The sequence below is a fragment of the Cetorhinus maximus genome, chromosome 1 (assembly GCF_964194155.1).
Source record: "Cetorhinus maximus chromosome 1, sCetMax3.hap1.1, whole genome shotgun sequence".
Classification (NCBI taxonomy): Eukaryota; Metazoa; Chordata; class Chondrichthyes; order Lamniformes; family Cetorhinidae; genus Cetorhinus; species Cetorhinus maximus.
The window spans coordinates 187,193,673-187,215,961 of record NC_135879.1 but is presented as its reverse complement, the minus strand read 5'-3'; the positions used below and the strand labels follow the sequence as shown (position 1 = coordinate 187,215,961).

Here is a 22,289-nt window from a genome sequence, read left to right as displayed (position 1 = left end):
GGTTGAGGCGGTCCTCGGTCTTGGAGCATGCGCATAGCGTCCCGCAAACTTGTGTGGTGGTGGTTTCGGGACGGGTGCTGCGTGGGTTCAGTGCTGCTCACATGGAGAGCGCTTTTCCATATTCTCTGTTTCCTAGTTTCTATACTCCCGGCCCCTCCGCCAGGAACCCTCAGGACCTAGGGGGTTGGGGCAAGTATGAGCATGTCCAGCCGTTCTGTGTGGAGACCGGGGAGCAACAGGTGAGAGGGTTGGAACAGGATGAATTTATCTTCACAATGGCAGAACATGCTGCAAATAGATCAGCAGGCCAGGCAGCATCTGTGAAGAGAGAAACAGAGTTAAACATTTCAGTTAATGTTTGGAGGGGGAGGGGGACAACACCAGTACCAACCCCAAATATGATCAGGAAGGCAATCGCCTATTTTGGTTTCCCTGATGTCGGGAAGACCTCACCATGAGTAATGAATACTGTTTACTAGGTTGGAGGGATGCAATTAACTGTCTAACCTAGGAGGAGTTTTTGGGATCCTGTGTGGTCCTATGGGAGAAGCTGAAAGGAAGCAGTTATATGGGAAGATGCCAGGGAAAGGAGAGCAAAAGTGTCATGAAGGGAATTTTTTTTTTTGGAAAACTGAGCAGGCAGGGGAAAGCCTGCTCCCTGGAAGGGATCATGTTAGAGATGGCGGAAGGTGAATGAAATGCAGGTGGGGTGGAAGGTGAGAATAAGGGGAGGGGGCCCTTTTGTGGTTCTGAGAAGGGGTAGGGAGGATGAAGGTAAAAGTACTTTACATAGTACAATTACATCAGATATTTATTTTGAGTTAATTAAAATAAAAAGCATCACTCAAATTTAAGATTTTATACAGGGGCTTAGGTTTAAATGTTATGATAATAAGGTGGATCTTTGCAATATTGCTGGTCAATCCTAAATGATGCAACACTAATTAGTACTGATTAACCTAAATCTTTTTGAAAAGAGAGACATGTTGTCAAAGCTTTTCGTCTTGCACTCATCAGGACAAATGTAAGAATGCCAAATTTCAAACGATCACAACAATTTATACTACAGGGGAAAAGGGCTCGGATTGGTTGGCAAGTCGACTCTGATTAGCCGAGGTGTTGCCATGGAGAAAGCAAAGCAAACCAAAGACTCCCCAAGCTCAAGTAATTCAAAATAAGGTGCAAGGCTTGAGCATGTTACTTTTGTTTGCAGAGAACTGGTCCCTGTGTATGAATATATGCATTCATATATGGAGACCCATTCCTGAATCATGATGTTTGAATATTTTCTTTATATATACACACAACTATTGTTGCAGGAAACAGAATTGAAATGGTCAGCCCTGAAAAACCTGAAGCAAGAGAGTTGGGAACCATTGGAACCTGTTGCAGTTCCACTACTTCCAGCCAAAACAGGTAATGCAAAATTGGTTTTAAGTTATTAGTAACAGTGTGAGTAGAAAACAAATGAGAGATCATGAGTGAAACATGTTATTGTGAAAGCACTTCGCCATTTAGCTTATCTTTCCATTGCCACCACCATTATTACTGCAGAAGTTGACTGTGCAGCTTTCCACCATGTGATAAGCAGGTTATAGTGAGAATAAACACACAACACTGCAGATGCTGAAAATCTAAAATAAAAACGAGAGTGTGACAGCAGGTCAGGCAGTATCTGGTGTAAGAAGCCGAGTTGATGTTTGAGGTTGATAACCTTTCATCGGAGCTGGAAACTGCAAGGCCAATGATCTTCAATATTAACCTTACTTGGGTTTTATGTTATTTTGGCAACATAATCAATCCCCTGAAAATATGTGGCAAAAATGCTGATATTTAAACGTGAACACTTAAATAGAGGGATAGCCAAAGTGTGCGTATGTGTGTATTGGGTGAGGATGGAATCAGGTGTGGCTGTGACATATCCTGTAGTTGAATAACATGGAGTTATTCATTGTATAAGCTCACATGAAGAATGACCACTTAGCTATGGTACTGGGGAGTAGTGGATCTGACATAGATCATCATATTCAGGTAAAAGGAGAGAAACATGGAGCAAGAATTTATCAACCAAACTTTACTTCCTCATCAGAGACCCCATGCTGAAATGTATTGAACAACTTAAAGCTAATGATAGTACTTGTGAATTGCCATTGAAATTAAGAACGTAATAAATGAAAGCAGGAGTAGGCCAAGCAGCCTCTTGAGCCTGCTGCACCATTCAGTAAGATCAAGACTGAACTTTTAGATCAATTCCACTTTCCTGCCTTAACCCGCATATCCTTTGATTACCATAGTGTCCAAAAATTTATTATGAACTTGATGACTGAGAAGCCACAGCCCTCTAAGGGGATACGGTTGCGTAGTGGTAATGTCACTGGACAAGTAATCTAGAGGCCCAGGCTAATGTTTTGGGGATGTGGGTCCAAATCCCACCATGGCAGCTGGTGGAATTTGAATTCAATTAACAAAACCTGAAATTGAAAACTAGCATCAGTAATGGTGACCAGGAAGTACCTGTTGTAAAAACCCATCTGGTTCACTGATGTCCTTTTCTGGCCTACATGTGACTCCAGACCCACAGTAATGTGGTTGACTCTTAAATGCCCAGTGAAATAGTGTGACATATCATTCAGTTCAAGGGCAATTAGGGATAAGCAACAAATGCTAGCCTTGCCAGCGATGCCAACACCCCATGAAAGAATAATAAAAGCCTTGCTGAGTAAAGAAGACTGATCCTTTATCCTGAGACTATGACCGATTCTCCAGCCAGGGAACACAGCTTCTCAACATTTACCCATTTTTATGTTTTGAATCCAATATGCCTTTTCAAATAAAATGATATTAGACTTGAAACATTAACTCTGTTTCTGTCTCTCTTCTGTCTAGATGCTATCAGACCAGCTAAGTTTTTCCAGCACTTTCTGTTTTTATTGCCCAATCAGTTAACTGGTCTTTCCATTTGCAGCCTCTTTACATCGTCTTCACGGCTTACTTGTGGATGTAGGATGTGGTTGAAGGATGTAAAGGCATTGGAAGCAGTTCACAGAAGGTTTACTAGACTAATACCTGGAATGGGAGGGTTGTCTAATGAGGAAAGATTGGACAGACTAGGCTTGTATCCGCTGGAGTTTAGAAGAGGCAACTTGATTGAAACATATAAGATCCTGAGGGATCTTGACAGGGTGGATGTGGAGAGGATGTTTCCTCTTGTGGGAGAATCTAGAAGTAAAGGTCACTGTTTAAAAATAAGGGGTCACCCATTAAGACAGAGGTAAGGAATTTTTTTTCCCTCAGAGGGTCGTGAGTCTTTGGAACTCTCTTCCTCAAAAGGCAATGGAAGCAGAGTCTTTGAATATTTTTAAGGCAGAGGTAGATAGATTTGTGATAAGCAAAGGAGTGAAAGGCTATCAGAGGTAGGCAGGAATGTGGGGTTGAGGTTGCAATCAGATCAGCCATGATCTTATTGAATGGCAGAGCAAGCTCGAGAGGCTGAGTGGTCTACGCCTGCTCCTAATGCGTACGTTCAAATGTTTGTTCATATTTCCATTTATGTAGCACTTTTCACGACCACCAGACATCCCAAAGTGCTTTACAGTCAAAGAAGTGCTTTACAACCAAAGAAGAACTGGTTGAAGTGTAATCACTGTTGTAATATGGAAAATGTGGCAGCCAATTTGCAAACAGCAAATTCCCACAAACAGCAATGCGATAATGACCTAATAACCTGTTTTTCTGATGTTGGTTGAGGGATAAATATTGGCCAGGATACTGGAGATAGCTTACTTGTTGTTCTTTGAAATATTGGCATGTGATCTTTTACGCCAATCTGAGAGGGCAGCTGGGGCCTTGTTATCATCCAAAAGATGGCACCTCTGAAGGTGCAGCGCTAGCTCAGTATTGTACTGGAGTGTCAACCTTGATTTTCTTTGCTCAATTCCTAGGGTAGAACTTAAGCCACAGCTACCAACTGAGCCATGGCTGGCACCTAATAGTTGAGACCCAAGCGCTGATCCTTGAGGCACACCTCTAACACAGCCTGCAATCCTGAAAATGACTCATTTACTCCTACACTCTGTTTTCTCTGTTTCTGTTTTACCCCCAATCCCATGAACTGTAATCTTGTGCAATTTACCAAATGCCTTCTGAAAATCCAAATATACTACATCCAATGGTTCCCTCCTATCTACCCTGCTCATTACACCATCAAAAAAACTCTAATAAATTTGTCAAACACGATTTCACTTTCATAAAGCTCTGTTGACTCTACCTTATAATATTGTTATCCATGAAATATGCGCCATTAGTAAACATAAAATATTTTAAGAGCTTTCTTACTTGTTCGTTCCATTTTCTATTTTAACACATTTTGTTTGGAAACTGGCCTTTATTGGAAATTTTAATTTTTGTGCTTATATATAATTTTTCCTTCAATATTGTTTGTTCATAAGCTCAATTTTTTTTAACTCTTTCTACTTAAGTCTTCAAGTTTCGTCCAGTGAGCCTGGAAGAACTTACTTACACTGGGAGGATAATGACAACTGAAGGAAGGGGTGAAATGACAATGCGTCCACTTAACTTCACGGAACAGGCATGTTATGTGAAACATTTTATTTCTTATTTCATGATTACGCATTGACATACGTTCTTCAAGTTTTGATCTATAATTATATATAAATTCATTATAAAAATTGTGATTCTCTCTAATCCTCCGTCCCCATAGTTATTAAGCAGTGTTAGTTTAGATTAAATGTACCTGTTTCAGTTTTTTTAATAAAGGGTGTAAGGGTCTTTTTCAGCGAGCACAGGCTTTATTATTTGCTTTGAGTTATGATGTTTTTTATGACCAAACTTGATATTCAATTTTGTTAAAATCTTTTTGACACAGGAGTCAGTTTACTTATTTACTGGGATGTTGTCTGGTAGTTACAACATGCTAAGTTATGGCATAATGCAAAATAAATGTATACGGTATTCAATGACCTAGAGAGGTATAACTATTTGCATTGCTTCTTTCTTCTTGTGTGTTTGTTATCTGTCACTGTTGCTTTTTCATATTTTTGAAGATGGCTAACTTCTTTCTTGATCAACCTGATGATGCCTTCGATTCAATGGGCAAACTTCTAGAGGAGAACTTTTACTTTGGAGAATCTGTCCTCAGGGTAAGGATTGTTTATGTTTTCTGTAAAGTGATTGCAAGAATCCCATAAAATTATAACAACTAAGTTACATGATGATCTAAGTGAACTATATGATTTATTTTTATTCCTAGAAGGTTAAACTTAGATGTTAATAATAATATTATTTTATTAATTAATACGCCATAAATGGGAGGATCTTAAGAGGTCTAGGGGAAGTAATGGACCTTGGAGTAGATGTCCACAGACTCCCGAAGGTAGCAGAACAGGTTGATAAGGTGGTTAAGAAGGCATATGGAATACTTTCCTTTATTAGCTGAGGAATGGAATATAAGAGCAGAGAGGTTATGCTGGAGCTGGAGTTAGGCCACAACTTGAGAACTGTGTGCAATCCTGGTCACCTCATTACAGAAACGATGTAGTTTCACTACAGAGGGTACAGAGGAGGTTTATGAGGTCGTGCCAGGACTGAAAAATTGCAGCTATTAGGAAAAATTGGTTAGGCTGGATTGTTTTCTTTGCAACAGAGGAGGCTGAGGGGGAGATTTGATTGAGGTGTACAAGGTTGCGATGGGCCTGGATAGAGTGGATGAGAAAGACTTATTTCCCTTAGCAGAGAGGTCAGTGACTAGAGGGCATAGATTTAAAGTGATTAGTAGAAGGATTAGAGAGGAGATGAGGAAAACATTCTTTTACCCAGCAGGGCAGTAGGGGTCTGGAACTCGCTGCCTGAACGGTAGTAGAGGCAGAAACCCTCAACTCACTTAAAAGATATCTGGATGTGCACCTGAAGTCCTGTAACCTCAGGGCTATGGACCAAGTGCTGGAAAATGGTATTAAGGTGGGTGGCTCATTTTTCAGCTGGTGCACACACGATGGGCAGCGTAGCCTCCTACTGTGCAATAAATTTCTCTACTTTTTCTGAATATCTGAAAAAGAGGAATGTGCAGGGATGTGGGAGAGAGCTGGGCGTGTAGCAATAGGTGAATTATTCCTTAGGAGAGCCAGCACAGACAATGTGGGCTGAATGGTCTTCTATGCTGTAACAATTCTATGATTCTATTGTATTCTGTTTTATAGATGGGCTGAAATAAGGCAGTTGAATTTTAATGTAGACATTGTAAGTGTAAGTTGGTTGGTAAGGAGACACATTAAGTTCTGGAATGAATCTACCAAACTATTTAGTATAGAATTTTATATTGTTGATAGGGATAATTATGTTATATTGTTACAAGCAACAGTCAGTTTTGGTGCATTTCTGGAAACTTCTTCAGATTAATGTTGTAACATTAAGGTACAGCAATGTTTAAGTTGTGAATAATTGAGACGAAAACAAATCTAACTTGCCCTCAATTGAAGCAAAGTGCTGTGCAAGTTTAATTTACAAAGTTGGATGAAAGGGGGGGAAATAATTGACAGGGTTCTTTTGCTTAATTGCCTTCCCATGACCCTCTCTGAAAATGTGTGTTAAGATGTTAGGCAAGGTTAGATTGGGATCCCTTGTACCACCCTTGATGCTTGAAATGCTGTTACTGTCCAGACTTGACATGATGATGGTCACTTTGGCGATGTATCATTGGGCAATCAATACCTGTAATGACGAATGGTGGGAGGGGCAGGACGAGAGAAGCGACAGCATTAATAGAAAAAATGCTGGAAGTGCTTTTTTCTTGTCCTGGGGTAGAAAAATTATCTTGCTTCTGGTCTATCAGCTACACAAATGTTGATGCCTCTGTTGACCTGCTCAGTATGTGCCTTGCTTCACCAAACCATGACTGTCCCTGTTCCTCACTGTTCCCCATTACAACTTATGTCAGTGGCCACCCCTTGTAACCCATATTGTACATATGAGCAGCCTGGCTGTCTGGTTTAGCTAGCTTTAGCATTTCTGCCTATCCACTGACAAATCTGCCTATTATTCCGGAGTTATCCTGTGTTCCTGGACCACTCCAAATTCGGACTGCTTAACTTAGGCCTTGAATGTTTAATATTGTAAGTACAGAGACCTTTGGGTATTAGAAGGTTTCATCACTGCAATGTTCTTTCTTCAAGGGAAAGGAAAGACAGACAGCAATAAATGTAAACCATCTGAAGAAATTTACAGAGCAAGTGCGAAGGAGAGAGTAAGTGACATCAGAATCTACATCCTGTGGAGGATACATATTGTAATGTTGCTCTTTACAAAGAGATCCCTCACACAGATGTGCTGAATAATTTCTCCAGGTCACATTTCACTGATATCATCATGATTTATTTAAACAAAAAATATTCAATAATTATACATTAGCTCTAAGTGACAGCAATTGACTATTACATGTTCCATGTTAAGTACTAAAATCTGAATTGCATCACTGGGTTATAGGATTAAATTTTGAAAATATTAAACACCATCTTCAGGATTGCCTCAGACCCATGTCCTGTGGAGAATCCCCCAAGGCTATTCTCAGAAGTAATGTATTTATTGGCAAGTAAAGTTCTTCCTCTTCGTACAGTTCTCTGTCCAAAGGCAAATCCAGCCCACAGCGCCACGACCTCCACCACAGGTTGGGCAAGGAGGCAGGTCCAAATCCACCCCGGAATGAGGATAGAACCACATACTCTTGGCATCAATTTAATCCACACCTGCTGTCCAGCCAGCTCACCACCCCACCCACCCCCAGCAGGGACACTACCACTGTGCCACAAGACCTCCCAAGTATAATCATACCAAGTAATTTGTGATTTTACATCAGCTGTAGTACTGCATGTAAATGTTGTTAAGACCTACAAAAGTGTGCAGATGACTGTCCATTTAGCATTCTTCTGATGTATGCTCTTCATTAATTTTATAGATGTCCACTTTCTAGTCAGAGTAAGCGAGCAAGACTTTTAAATCTCTTGTTGCGGGAGTCTGTTTTTGATATCCCACCAAACTTGCTGGCAGAAAATATCCATGAAGAAATGAAGACCCAAAGAAACAAACTTCTATTTGATCATTCTGCCACTGGAGGTGCCCTGGTGTACTGTCCTTTCTCTAAAGAAGCCCATTTGGAAGAAGGATGTCTGATCTATCCTGGCAGTGAGTCCATGAACTCGCTCAGTATCCTTTGGGTAAACTTGCCTCACTTGTTTATGAATAGTTTGTTAATTATTGCATTTGTGCTTTTTTCTTTACCTCAAATCTATGCCACAAAGGAGGCAACTTGGCTGTAAAGTACTCTGTCTTTTCTTTCCCCACAACCCCCCATTCCTCCAGAAACAAAGTAATGAAAAAAATGTTTATAATGAGAGTAATGTAGTCTGAACTCTGTGACCCTGGAAGAATAAGAGCAGCGGCTGCATGGGGAACAAGTTCCCCTCCAAACCACACACCATCCTGATTTGGAATTATATCGTTGCTCTTTCACTGTCGCTGGGTCAAAAACCCTCCCAAATGTCCTGTGGGTGTATGATATTTCATACTCCCCCTCAATTACAATGTCTGGCTTGTCCTTCTCTTTGTGTCAAAACAGACACAAAGGGTAGGATTTTCCGGCCCCGCCAAATGGCGTGATTTTCCGGTCCCGTGGTCACCTGCCGCATTGGGATCTGGAAATTCCAACCCAAGTATTCAGTAAGAACCATGTCCATGTCTTTCTGCTCCACACACAAGTTACCTTTTGTCTCTAAACAACCCTACCATTTCCTTATAAACATAAAGAGCAAAAGGGTTTGTAAAACATCTTTGGATTTTCCTTGATTTTGCTTGCTAATACTTTTTCTCTTTGCTTTCCTAATTTCCTTTTAAATTATACCCCGTATTTTCTATACTCTTCATGGCCTTCTACAATACTGAGTTCCTGACATCTGACAAATGTTTCCCTTTTTTTGTCTTATCTTACTCTGTATGATCTAACCATCTCCTCCTTGAATGCCTCCCAATGCTCTGACACTGACTTACTGTCAAGTAGCTGCTTCCAGTCCAGTTTTGCCAAATCGCATCTCCATTTAGTAAAATTGGCTTTTTTCCAATTAAAACCTTTACTCCTGGTATATATTTAGCCTTTTCCATAACTATGATAATGCTAACTGAATTATGATCACGACCGTTGAAATACTGTCTCCGATACCCCTTCCTCTTGCCCAACTTCGTTCCCTAAAACTAAGTCCAGAACTTCCCCTTCTTGTGTTGGACTTGCTACATTCTGGGTAATAAAGTTCTCCTTTGTGCATTTTAAGAATAATGTGGCCTCTATACTTTTTGTACTGTCTTATCCTAAATAATATGAGGGTAGTTAACTTCTGCCTTGTAGATGGTGGGCAGGCTTTGGGAAGTCAGGAGGTGAGTCACTCACTACAGAATAACCAGCCCTCTGATGTGTTCTTGTAGGCATAGTATTTATTTGTGGGTCCAGTTAAGTTTCTGGTCAATGGTGATCCCCAGGGTGTTGTTGATGGGGATTCAGCGATGGTAATGCTAATGAGTGTCAAGGTGAGGTGGTAAGACTCTTATTGTAGATGGTCATTGGCCAGCACTTGCGTGATATGAATGTTACTTGCCGTTGAACAACCCAAACTTAAATATTGTCCAGATCTTGCTGTATGTAAGTATGGATGTTATGTGAGGAGTTGCGAATGGAACTGAACACCATGCAATCATTTTTAAAATTTATTATTTCACAGGATGTGGGTGTTGCTGGCTAGGCCAGCATTTATTGGCCATCCCTAATTGCCTACGAGAACATGGTGGTCTAGAATTGCTGCAGGCCATTTGGTATAGGCACACCCACGGTGCAGTTGTGAAGGGAATTCCAGGATTTTGACCCAGTGATGCCATAGTGCATCGGTGGTGGAGGAGGTGAATGTTGAAGGTGGTGAATGGGGTGTCATTCAAGTGGGCTGCATTGTCCTGGATGGGGTTGAGCTTCTTCAGTGTTGTTGGAGCTGCATTCATGCAGGTAATTGGAGAGTATTCCATCACACTCCTGACTTGTGCCTTGTAGATGGTGGACAGGCTTTGGGGAGTTAGGAAGTGAGTTACTCTCCATAGAATTCCCAGCATCTGACCTGTTTTTGTAGTCACAGCATTTTTTATTCATCAATGGGATGTGGGCGTCGTTGACTAGGCCAGCATTTATTGGCCATCCCTAGCTGCCCTTGAGAAGGTGGTGGTGAGCTACCATTTTAAACCGCTGGAGTCCATGTGGTGTAGCTACACCCACAGTGCTGTTAGGGAGGAAGTTCCAGAATGTTGACCCAGCGACAATGAAGGAACGCGATATATTTCCAAGCCTGGATGGTGAGTAGCTTGGAGGGGAACTTCCAGGTGGTGGTGTTCCCATTTGTCTGCTACCCTTGTCCTTCCAGATGGTAGCGGCCGTGGGTTTGGAAGGTGCTGCCTAAGGAACCTTGGTGGGTTTCTGCAGTGCGTGATGTAGATGGTACACACTGCTGCTACTGTTTGTCAGTGGTGGAGTGAGTGTTTGTGGATGCAGTGCCAATCATGTGGGCTGCTTTGTCCTGGATGGTGTCAAGCTTCTTGAGTATTGTTGGAGTTGCACTCATCCAGGCAAGTGGAAAGTATTCCAACACACTCCTGACTTGTGCCTTGTAGATGGTGGACAGGCTTTGGGGAGTCAGGATGTGAGTTACTCTCCATAGAATTTCCAGCGTCTGACCTGCTCTTGTAACCACAGTATTTATGGCCAGAACACTCCGTTCGACCTGCACGCCAATGTGTAAAATGACGTGCAGTGACATCGGGCGTGCGTCCTGATGCCACCGTACATCATTCTGATCTTCAGTTCGGCGCGTGCACCGGAATCAGCTTATGTTTATACAGCATTGTTTAATGTAGGAAAATATCCCAAGTTGGTTCACAGGAATGTAATCAGACAAAAATAGCCACCAAGCTAAAGAAGATGATATTGGGGGAGTGGGACTAATTGAATAACTTTCGGAAGCCTGGCACTAGCACAATGGGCTGAATGTCCTCCTGTGTTGTAAGATTCTACGTTCATAATTAATGATTAAAAGCTTAGTTAGAGATGGTGTTGAACAAATGCACTAAATGTAAGACATTTGGACTGCTTACAGAAATGCTCAGCAATCCGTACCAGAGAACATATCTAAAACAAGACCCTAAATTTGTAACAGCGCCTTACCACATTCTCAGGACATGCTGAGGTGCTTTACAGCAAGTGAACTACTTTTCAAATTGCAGTTACTGTTTTATGTAGGCAAACACAGAAGCCGTGTTGCATCCAGCAATGTCCCACAAAGGACAAGTGACTGACAAAATAAGCTGCTTTAGTGTGTGGGTTGAAGAATAACAACAACTTATATTTATAAAGTACCTTTAACGTAATGAAGAATCCCAAAGCACTTCACGATAGCATTACAAAACAAAGTATAATACTGAGCCGCATAAAGGAGATGTTAGGTCAAATGACCAAAAACTTGGTCAGAAATACAGGTTTTAAAAAATGTCTTAAAGGGGGAAAGTGAGATAGAGTGACAGAGATGCATAGGGAAGGAATTCCAGAGCTTGGGGCCTAGACAACTGAGGGTATGGCAACTAATGGTGGAGCAATTATAATATGGGATGCACACGAGGCTAGAATTAGATAAACATGGATATCTCAAGGTTATGGTGTAGGAGCAGATTACAGAGCTAGGGAGGGACAAGGGATTTGAAAACAAGGATAAGAATTTTAAAATCAGGACACTGCTTGGTGGGGAGCAAATGTAGTTTAGCGAGCACAGTGCTAATACAGGAACGTGACTTGATGCGAATTAAGATGTGGCCAGCAGAATTTTACAGTAAGCAGAGTATTGGAAACCAGCCAGAAATACAGTGGAATAGTCCAGTCTAGAAATAACAATGGCATTATTGAGGGTTTCAGCAGAGCTGAGACAGGCAAAGTTGAGCAATGTTATGGAAATGGAAATAGGTGTCTTCATGATGGTATGAATATGCGGTTGGAAGCTCATCTCAGGATTGAATGTGATACCAAGGTTGTAAACAGACTTAATCTCAGACTGTTGCCAAGGGGCAAATGCCGGCCAGATCACAGGAAAATCTCTCTGCACTTTATGAAATCACTGAATTATGAAATGGAATTTTCCGTGCCCGCTGGCGTCGGGCATGTTCGGCAGCGTGAGCGAATAATATGGCGAGAAGGCCAAAAATCAGATTCCCAATGTCGTGAAAACAGTTAGCAATCATCCGCTCTGCCCGTCAATGGCGGGCTGCATTTCCTGCCGTTGAGTGTCGGGAACCTCATTATAATACATAAGACCACAAGATGTAGGAGCAGAAGTAGGCCATTCGGCCCATCGAGTCTGCTCTGCCATGCAATGAGGTCATGGCTTATCTGATAATCCTCGACTCCACTTTCCTGTCCCATAACCCTTGATTCCCTTACTGATTAAAATTCTGTATCTCAGCCTTGAATATACTAAAGAACCCAGCCTCTACAACCTTCTGCAGTAAAGAATTCCACAGATCCAATACCCTCTGAGAGAAGAAATTCCTCCTCAATTCTGTTTTAAATGGGTGCCCCCTTACTCTGAGATTTGTCCTAGACTCTCCCACAAGGGGAAACAACCTCTCAGCATCTACCCTGTCAAGCCCCCTAAGAATCTTATATGTTTCAATAAGGTCACCTCTCATTCTTCTAAACCTACTCAACCTCCCCTCAAAAGAAAATCCCTCCATACCTGGGATCAACCTAGTGAACCTCTTCTGGACTGCTTCCAATGCCAGTATATCTTTCCTTAGATAAAGGGACCAAAATTGTTCTAGGTGTCGTCTAACTAGTGCCTTAAATAGTTTTAGCAAGACTTCCCTATTTTTATACTCCATTCCATTTGAAATAAAGGCCAATATTGCATTTGCCTTCCCTATTACCTGTTGAACTTATATGTTAGTTTTTTGGGATTCATGCACAATGACTCCTAAATCCCTCTGTGCTGCAACCTTCTGCAGTCTTTCTCCATTTAAATAATATTCAACTCCTCTATTCTTCCTGCCAAAGTGCCTAACCTCACATTATATTCCATCTGCCAAATTTTTGCCCACTCACTTAACCTGTCTATATCCCTCTGTAGACTCCGTGTTTCATCCTCACCACTTGCCTCCTCCCCTATTTTTGTGTCATCCGCAAACTTGTCATTCATATATGTTGTGAGTAATTGAGGCCTCAGCACTGATCCCTGTGGCAATCCATTAATTACAGGTTGCCATCCCGAAAATGCCCCCCTTATCCCAACTCTATGTGTTCTATTAGTTAGCCAATCCTCTCTCCATGCTAATATACTACCCTCACCATTGTGGGCTCTTATCTTATTAAGTAGCCTTATGTGCAGTACCTCATTGAACGCCTTTTGGAAATCCAAATATATTATATCTACTGGTTCCCCTTTATCTATCCTGCTTATTACCTCCTCAAAGAATTCTAATAAATTTGTTAGCCATGATTTCCCCTTCATAAAGCCTATATCTGCATTGGACGGCCAACCTCTTCTGTGCAGCATTGGCACTGATCACCACCGCCATCGCCTACCAATCCATAGTGTTAATGTTGCTGCCCCTCCTGCAGCCAGAACGGGGATACAGGCCTCCACAGCATCCAAAAGGCACTCGAGTTAAAGGCATCAGTTAACTTGGGGGGGGCGCGTTGTGGGGACTGCAGTCTTCTTGCCTTTCGGGGCCATGTCTTCTTTGCAGCAGTCCTGGGCTGGAAGCACCGAGAGGTGTGCGCACGGTTGCACTTTTAAATACGGCACCCGGTGTGATGAAGTGGCGAGGTGACGGCGTGGTGGGCAAATGAGAGCCCATCCGCCATCAGAAAGGTGTGTTTCCTGGGAATGCATAATTAATGAGACACGATTGGGATGATACGGTGCGAAAAGCCACCATTATGGCCGGCAGCTAAAACGTCCTTTTTCCCGCCCGCGATTGCACTTGGTGCAAATCTGGGAAGATTCCGCCCAGAGTCTCAATTTAGTGTCTCAACCAAAATATATCACTCCCTTGGTAATGCAGTATGCTGTCGGTTGACATTATGCACTGGAGCCTTGACCGAGGACCTGGACCGAGGGGGCAAGAATATTACACTGAGCCAAGCTGATATCTTTTCATTATTCAGTTTTGCCTGTTATAAGCAAAAGAAAACCTGTTATTCAGAGGTTCCTGCTCCTTTACTTGGAAGCTTTAACAGCTAAAATTTGTAATGGAGTGTTGCACTAAGTACTAAGTAATTCTAGAACCAGGGGTCACTGTTTAAAACTAAGGGATCACTCATTTAAGACAGAGACGAGGAGAAATTTTTTCTCTGACAGTCAGGAGTCTTTGGAACTTTTTCTCAAAAGGCAGTGAAAGCAGAGTCTTTGAATATTTTTAAGGCAGAGCTAGATGGATTCTCAATTACCAAGGGGGTGAAAGGTTATTGGGGGCAGGCAGGAATGTGGGGTTGAGGTTACATTCAGATCAGCTTATTGAATAGCGAATAGCAGAGCAGGCTCGATGGGTTGAGTGACCTACTGCTGCTCCTAATTCATATGTTAATATGTAATTTTTAATATGCCAGTGGAACACGTGTGTCCCTTGTGTTATTTCTGTTTACAAAGAAAGAACAAAGAAAAGTACAGGAACAGGCCCTTCAGCCCTCCAAGCCTGCGCTGATCATATTGCCTGTCAACCTAAAACATTTTGCACTTCCCATCCTATTCATGTATTTGTCAAGCTGCCTCTTAAACACCACTATCGTACCTGCTTCCACCACCTCCTCTGGCAGCGAATTACAGACACTCACTACCCTCTGTGTAAAAAAACTTGCCCCGCACATCCCCTCTAAAGTTTTCTCCTCTCACCTTAAATCTATGTCCCCTAGTAATTGACTCTTCCACCCTGGGAAAAAGCTTCTATCTACTCTGTCCATGCCACTCATAATTTTGTAAACTTCTATCAAGTCGCCCCTCAATCTCTGTCGCTCTAGTGAGAACAATCCGAGTTTCTCCAACCTCTCCTCATAGCTAATAACCTCCAGACCAGGCAGCATCCTGGTAAACCTCCTCTGCACCCTCTTCGACGCCTCCATATCCTTCTGGTAATGTGGCCACCAGAATTGCACACAATATTCCAAGGGTGGCCTAACTAAGGTTCTATACAGCTGCAGCATGATTTCCCAGCTTTTAATCAGTGTTTATTTACTGGAATTGTAAATAGTTTCAGAACAGAGATATTAAACTTGTCACTGCTGGAATTTTGATTTTTAAAATTCAAATTGAAGGAATGACACAAGTCTGCTTCTGCGAGGCACCAGCAAAATTGAAAAGAGTGACTGTTGTGAGTTTTGAAAAAATGATTCGGGGAGCAAAGAAAGTGCCAACATCAAGTTTACCATCATTATTCCAAGATTCTGTGGCTTTAGTGACCAATAGTGCACAAATGCTATTTTGGAATTTGGAGAAAGGCTACATTTTATCAATACTTTGTTAAAGTTCCTTAATATGTTGATATCAGATTTTCGCAAAATCAAATTAGGTTTTGATGACGATAAAATGCCAAAATTGAATGTGAAGTTTAAACCAACGAAGTTTATATTGAATGGTAGAATCCATCAAATAGATTGCAGTACTGTGGAAGAAGAAGGTAACTGCTAATGTAAACCATGAGATCTGCAACACTGCTTATCATTTAAAATTTATTTTAAATAGAAAAGGCTTGCATTTATATAGCACCTTGCACAACCTCAGGACGTCCCAAAGCACTTCACCTTGAAGCAGTCATTGTCGTAATGCGGGGCTCAGGTTTGTGACAGCTAATTTACACACAGCAAAGTCCCACAAAGAGCAATCTCGATAGTTTGTTCTGGTGGTGTTGGCTGTGGAATAAATATTGGACAAGACACCAGGAGTCCTACCCTGCTTTTCTTTGAGTAGGGTAGTGGGATCATTTAGGTCCATCAGCGAGTCTGGATATATAACTCATCTGAAAGACAACATCCTTGGCAGTGCAGCGTTCCTGAAGATCTAACTAGTGGAGTGCCACAGGGAACAGTGCTGGGCCCTCAAATGTTTACAATCTATATAAATGACTTAGATGAATGGAGCAAATGTATTGTAGCTAAATTTGCCGATGACACCAAAATAGGTAGGAAAGTAAGTTGTCAAGAGGAAGTAGAGAGTCTCTCAAGGGATAAAGCCCGGTTAAGTGAGTGGGCAAAAATTTGGCAGATTGAGTATAACTTGGGTAAATGTGAACTTGTTCACTTTGGTAGGAAGAATAGAAAAACAGTATACTACTTACGTAGAGAGAGATTGCAGAACTAGTTGGTACAGAGGGATCTAGATGTCCTGACACATGAATCATAAAGTTAGTATGCAGGTACAGCAAGTGATTAGGAAGGCAAATGGACTGTTGGCATTCATTGCAAGAGGAATACAATGCCAAAGTTGGGGTGTTTTTCTACAGCTGCACAGGACCTTGGTGAGACCAAATCTGGAGCACTGCATGTATTTTTGGTCTCCTCATTTAAAAAAAGATATAATCGTTTTAGAAGCAGTTCAGGGAAGGTTCACTGGACTTATTCCTAGGATGAAGGGGTCGTCTTATGAAGAAAGATTGAACAGTTTAGGCCTATACCCATTGGAGTTTAGAAGAATGAGAGGTGATCTTATGAAACATATAAGATCCTGAGGGACTTGATAGGGTGGGAGATCCAGAGGATGTTTCCTCTTGTGGGGGAGACTAGAACTAGGGGACACAGTTTAAAAATAAGAGGGTCACCCTTTTAAGGCAGAGATGAGGAGAAACCTTTTCTTTCAAAGATCATTGGTGTGTGGAATTCTCTTGCCCAGAAAGTAGTGGAGGCTGGGTCTTTGAATTTATTCAAGGCAGAGTTAGATAGATTTTTGATAGACAAGGGCATCAAGGGATATGGGGGGGCAGACAGGAAAGTGGAGCTGACACCACAGCCAGATCAGCCATGATCTTATTGAATGGTGAAGTAGGCTCTAAGGGCTAAATGGCCTATTCCTGCTCCTATGTTCCTTTGGTACTGCATTAAAGTATCGGCCTTTATTATGTGTTCAAGTCTTTGGAGTGGGTCCTGTCATACTGAGTAGGCAATGGAAGTTAATTTAGCAGGGCTCCACTTTTATTGATTAATTTCCAACCTTTTGGGAGTTCTGGGCCTATGCCAATGCTGCTGAAAGGAACCAGTGTCTATGAAATCCCGCATTTAATTTTTGTTCAAATGCATATTTTGAAGACTTTTTGTTTAGCTATTTCTTTTGATGTTAATTACCTACATAGTTATAACTGGGTAAAACCACTCTACCCTTATTGAGCTCATTCTGTAGGCTCAAGTGGCTAAAAGGAACAGGAGCAGGCTAATGTTCAAGTGTTATTAAATCTGCTCAATGATGAAGGATATTTGGGTGCATAGTGTGACAGTTTCATTTTTTCAATTTTAAAACTTTGTTGTTTAGTCTGTTAGTAATACATGGTGTTTTATTCTCCAATCTTTTCGAATGACAGTTTTTGTAGGGGTTCGGTCTGACTATTATTGTGGAGTATGGAAACTCTCGCAGGAAGTGAATCCATCTGTCCTACAGGTAGTTCAGGTGGACAATATGGCTACCTGCATTAATGTCAGGTAAGGACTGAGTTCTGAATGCTCTATTTAGTAGACTAATACCCTGGGATTTCACAATCAATATTGCTTCTGTTAATGCTTTGATTTAAAGACTCAAACACAGAACATGTAATGTAGAGTTGTTGGGTCAAACAAATCAGTTTTCCTATTCTTAGGTGATATTGTAGTACATGAGATTGGACCGATTTGCTTGTGTGCAGGGTGAACACCAACATGAGAGGGTTGTCCTCTGATGAGAGGCTGAGTAAATTGAGCCTTTACTCTCTGGAATTTAGAAGAATAAGAGGTGATCTCATTTGAGAGGTGCAAGATTCTGAAGGGGATTGACAGGTAGACAATGAAAGGTTGTTTCTTTTCGCAGGGGAACCTACAATGCAGTGGCATAGCCTCAATAAGGAGCTGGTCATTTAGGACTGAGATGAGGAGAAATTTTTTCACTCAGATGTTTGTGAATCTTTGGAAACCTCTACCCGAGAGGGTTGTGGATGCTCCATGGTTGTGTATATTCAAGGCTGGGATAGTTAGAATTTTTTTACTTTGTAGAGAATTGAGGGAAATGGGGAGCAGGCAGGAAAGTGGAGTTGAGGCAGAAGATCAGCCATGATCGTATTGAATGGCAGAGCAGGCTTGAAGGCCTATTACTGCTCCTGTTTCCTGGCCCAGATCTTTCATTCAGGATTGGAAACCGAACAGAGAGCCTGCGCACAAACGGCGCCCCCTTTTAACAGCACTAGCTGCCATATTCTGGTAAGTAAAGCGTTTAAATGTCCCAAAGCTGCTATGAAAACAGTGATGGAGAGAAGGTAAGTGTATAAGCAGTACTGTGGGTGTACCTACACCACATGGACTGCAGTGATTCAAGAAGGCAGCACACCACCACCTTCTCAAGGGCAGTTAGGGATGGGCAATAAATACTGGCCCAGCCAGCGACGTCCACATCCCATGAATGAATTTTGGACGGTTCCAACTTGCTCATCTGGATAGTTACCCAGGAAATGTTAGATAGGAAAAAAACCTGGTCTAACACCTGGATGACTAAACAACATTCACACTGACCATGATAAGTAAAGATAAAGTAAGGGGTAGGGTGGGTAAGGGGGTGAGTGAATGAGGTGTGTAGGGTGGCAGGTGGGTGAGGTGGGACGGGGTGGGCTGGGTAGTTGGTTCTGGGAGTCAGGGGGAGTCGGGTGGTGGGGGCTAATCAGATCAGGTTGGGAGCTACTCGGGGCGGGCTGAGGAGTCGGGGGAATCAATTGATGGGGGCTAGTCAGGTCAGGTCGGTGGGGTGGGGGTGTGGGGAGTTAGTGAGGTAGTCAGAGTCAGTCAGTGTGAGGGATCGTCGGGGGAGTCAGTTGTATAGTCAACCAGGTGTTAGACTAGGTATTTTCCTGTCTAACATTTCCTGGGTAACTATTCAGGTACATAAGTCGGAACTGTCCAAAGTCACCGACTCTAACTCAGAGTTGGAGACTTTTTCAGAGGGTCCTGGGGAGCAAGAGAATTGCCCATTGGAAATTCAAACCTCCTGGGCAATTCCCATGGAGTCAGTGCATTGGGACTTCCGAGGGGTCCCATAGTGAATCTCCTGGGGAACGTCTGGTCTCCAACTATCCGGAAACCAGAAGACCTAGGCCCTTATGTTTTTATGGATTGGCTGGGCTAACTGACTTGTTTCCATTTTTTAACTTCTATGAGTATTTTCTGTGCATGGCTATAGTCTCTGTCACACAGAAATTCTAGTGACATGAAGCTGATTTGCCAGCCTTTAAGGATTGAATTATGAGAAAAGGCCTGCATTTTTTTTCAGACTTGTAAAGAGAGTTGTAAGTTGTTGCATTGTAGGAAAAGGTAAATCCAAAACCTTATTTCCCATCAAATAATAGTAGAACAAGGATAAGTTCAAACTACTAAAGGTAAAGACATCAAATTGTCTTCCAGGTGGGGTACTAGAGGTGAACACCCTGGAATCATATCAGGTACAGTTAGATGTAATAATTGGATGTTGCAGGGCTTTTCTAGATAGATAGCTAAGTTAGGCTAAATTGTTTTCCTCATCTTTCTGTTTTGGAAAGTTTCCCCTCTGCTATAATTTTGATTCAGGCGCTCAAATGTAAGCAGGCTATTTTAGTTATATTATGAACACAGACTAGGGAACAGTGGTTCAAAGCTAATAGACTCGAGTACAGTTAGGGATTGCAGTGTGTCCCTCACAGTTTGCGCTTCACCCTGTAATTCATTATGCTGATTTTGGCACATCATTTTTAAGTAATCTTGGTAATTCGCTTTTACAATTGAAGTTAGATTCCTTACTCAAGTATATTTTAGGGCAGAGACTGAACTTTATGCAGTGGATTCTTCTTGTTGCTAATTATTTTATCCCTGTTGTATGTGTAGCTGTAATGAGATGTAGAAATATCCCTTTGATATAGAATGAGGTTGGTTTAGAGTAAAGAGCCCAGTGTTTTGCTTTACCTAAATCTTGCAGCATAACCGCCTTGGAATTTTGCTTTGCATAACTGATTTGGGACTATATAATTATACTACTAGATCTTTTAACATAATGCCGAAAATGTTAAACCATTTGCTGCCTAATGCTTTTTGTGGCCTTTCACTGCTAGATACTTGTAGATGTTATGTGGCTAAAAGAAAGAACTGGTTATAAGTAATACACTTTAACCTAAAACAAAAACAGAATTACCTGGAAAAACTCAGCAGGTCTGGCAGCATCGACGGAGAAGAAAAGAGTTGACATTTCGAGTCCTCATGACCCTTCAACAGAACTGTTCTGTTGAAGGGTCATGAGGAATCGAAACGTCAACTCTTTTCTCCGCCGATGCTGCCAGACCTGCTGAGTTTTTCCAGGTAATTCTGTTTTTGTTTTGGATTTCCAGCATCCGCAGTAGTTTTTTGTTTTTATACACTTTAACTTCTTTAGTTTGGAAATCCAAAGTCCAGAAATACCAGTTGTCCAAAAATGTCTTTGAGCAGACCCAAGGACCTGTCACTCAACTTTTCAGCTGATGCAACAAATCAGGAGGGCATAGGCTGACCTGATCTTCAGACAGAGAATGGTAAATGGTGGGTGATGGGGGGGGTGTGGTGACCATAGCAAAGGAGAAAACAGTGCGAGGTTACAGCCACTCGATTTCTCTCTCTCCCCCTCTCTCCCTCTCTCTCTCTCTCTCTCTCTCTCTCTCTCTTTCTGTCAGTCTACTTCTCCATCTTTCTTTCTCTCTGTCTGTCCTGCTCCCTCTCTCTTTCTCTGGCTTTCTCTCACTGTCCTCCTCTTTCCTCCCCTCCTGTCCCTGTCTTTTCCCTCCCCTTCTCTCTCCTCTCTCAACTCTCTCAGTGGTGCTTTTGAGTAGACCCAAGCATTCCCAGGTTATAGTTTTTTTTTAAACACTCACCATGGCATCTAAGAAAAGTGCAGCAAAACGTTAGCATGTTACGCTTACCCTATTGGAAAAGATGGAAATCATGGAAGTTATAGTATTTGGATAAGTAAAACAATTTTTATTACTACTTTATAATGTTTGATCACTGTTTTAATGTTTCAAGTAAATATCTATATGGTGTCTTCTGGTTTGCACACTAGTGGTTAGACATTACACGGGTCATTCTATAATCCAGAAAATCCCAAAATCCAGAAATGACTTGGTCCTAAGCATTCAGGACTGGAGAGGTTATATATAAAAGGTTTATAAAAGAAAGTACTGAAATAGTTTAGCTATAACCTGTCCTTTATACCTCAGCCCTCATATTCCTGGAGAGCTGGTGATTGCCAATGAGTGTGGAGCTGCCTACCTCTGGATTCTGGACAAAGGGTAAATTGCAATTGTGCTCTTTCTCAAAATTCCTTTGTGGGTGAAGATGAAATCATTCTAAATAATTTCTTGATTAAGGAATGTTAGACAAAACAAAACTTCCATCTAGTGGTGATATATCAAGTTAATCCTTTACTTTGGCAGTAAACAGCATGAGTTAGTAAAACCCAGAATTTTACTACCTTGGTCAGATTTAAGATAATTGTAATGGGTGGGAGTGAAGGGTAATGTTTGTTACTGATGGACTGTACAGAAGAGATTATTGAAAAGCAATTTAGTCGTGTATCTGGATTATAATCTGCCAACACAAACTTCTATGCACAATTTTTTAATTTGCCAAAACTAATTTGTACATCTTTAGACAGCAATTACCTGATTCTAACCAGATTAGGTTAGAAATCAATATTGAAACAAAACAACCTTTATCATAGGCAGTGTGTCAGCCAACAGTACATTTTTCTATTTTTTTTAAAAAAAGATTGCACCAGCTGCTATCTGTTAAATTTCTAGAAATATTTAATTTGACCTGACTTTGAAGGTTGGGAGGTCTTGTGGCCCAGTGGGTAATGCCCCTGCCTCTGATCCAGAAGATCTGGGTTCAAGTCCCACTCCAGGACTCAACCATGGAAGGGGTATTCATGACACAGCCAAACAGGTTGATAATTAATCTGCTCGGTTGATAATTAATCTGCTCACCCTTCCAACAC

At 41.7% G+C, this 22,289-nt stretch overlaps 1 protein-coding gene across 1 annotated transcript in view; it reads left to right on the top strand.

Annotated features, from left to right (window-relative positions):
- The first annotated feature begins 48 nt into the window (after positions 1–48).
- The window catches only part of taf1c (TATA-box binding protein associated factor, RNA polymerase I subunit C), a 40,574-nt gene continuing 18,333 nt past the window's right edge, over positions 49–22,289 (top strand). Inside the window, exons 1-9 of the mRNA XM_078550872.1 lie at positions 49–239; positions 1,320–1,416; positions 4,479–4,588; positions 5,064–5,159; positions 7,188–7,258; positions 7,967–8,214; positions 15,622–15,750; positions 17,641–17,758; positions 21,511–21,582. Coding sequence (XP_078406998.1) covers positions 102–239; positions 1,320–1,416; positions 4,479–4,588; positions 5,064–5,159; positions 7,188–7,258; positions 7,967–8,214; positions 15,622–15,750; positions 17,641–17,758; positions 21,511–21,582 — 1,079 coding nt within the window. The 5' untranslated portion in view covers positions 49–101. The remainder of the gene's footprint in view (positions 240–1,319; positions 1,417–4,478; positions 4,589–5,063; positions 5,160–7,187; positions 7,259–7,966; positions 8,215–15,621; positions 15,751–17,640; positions 17,759–21,510; positions 21,583–22,289) is intronic.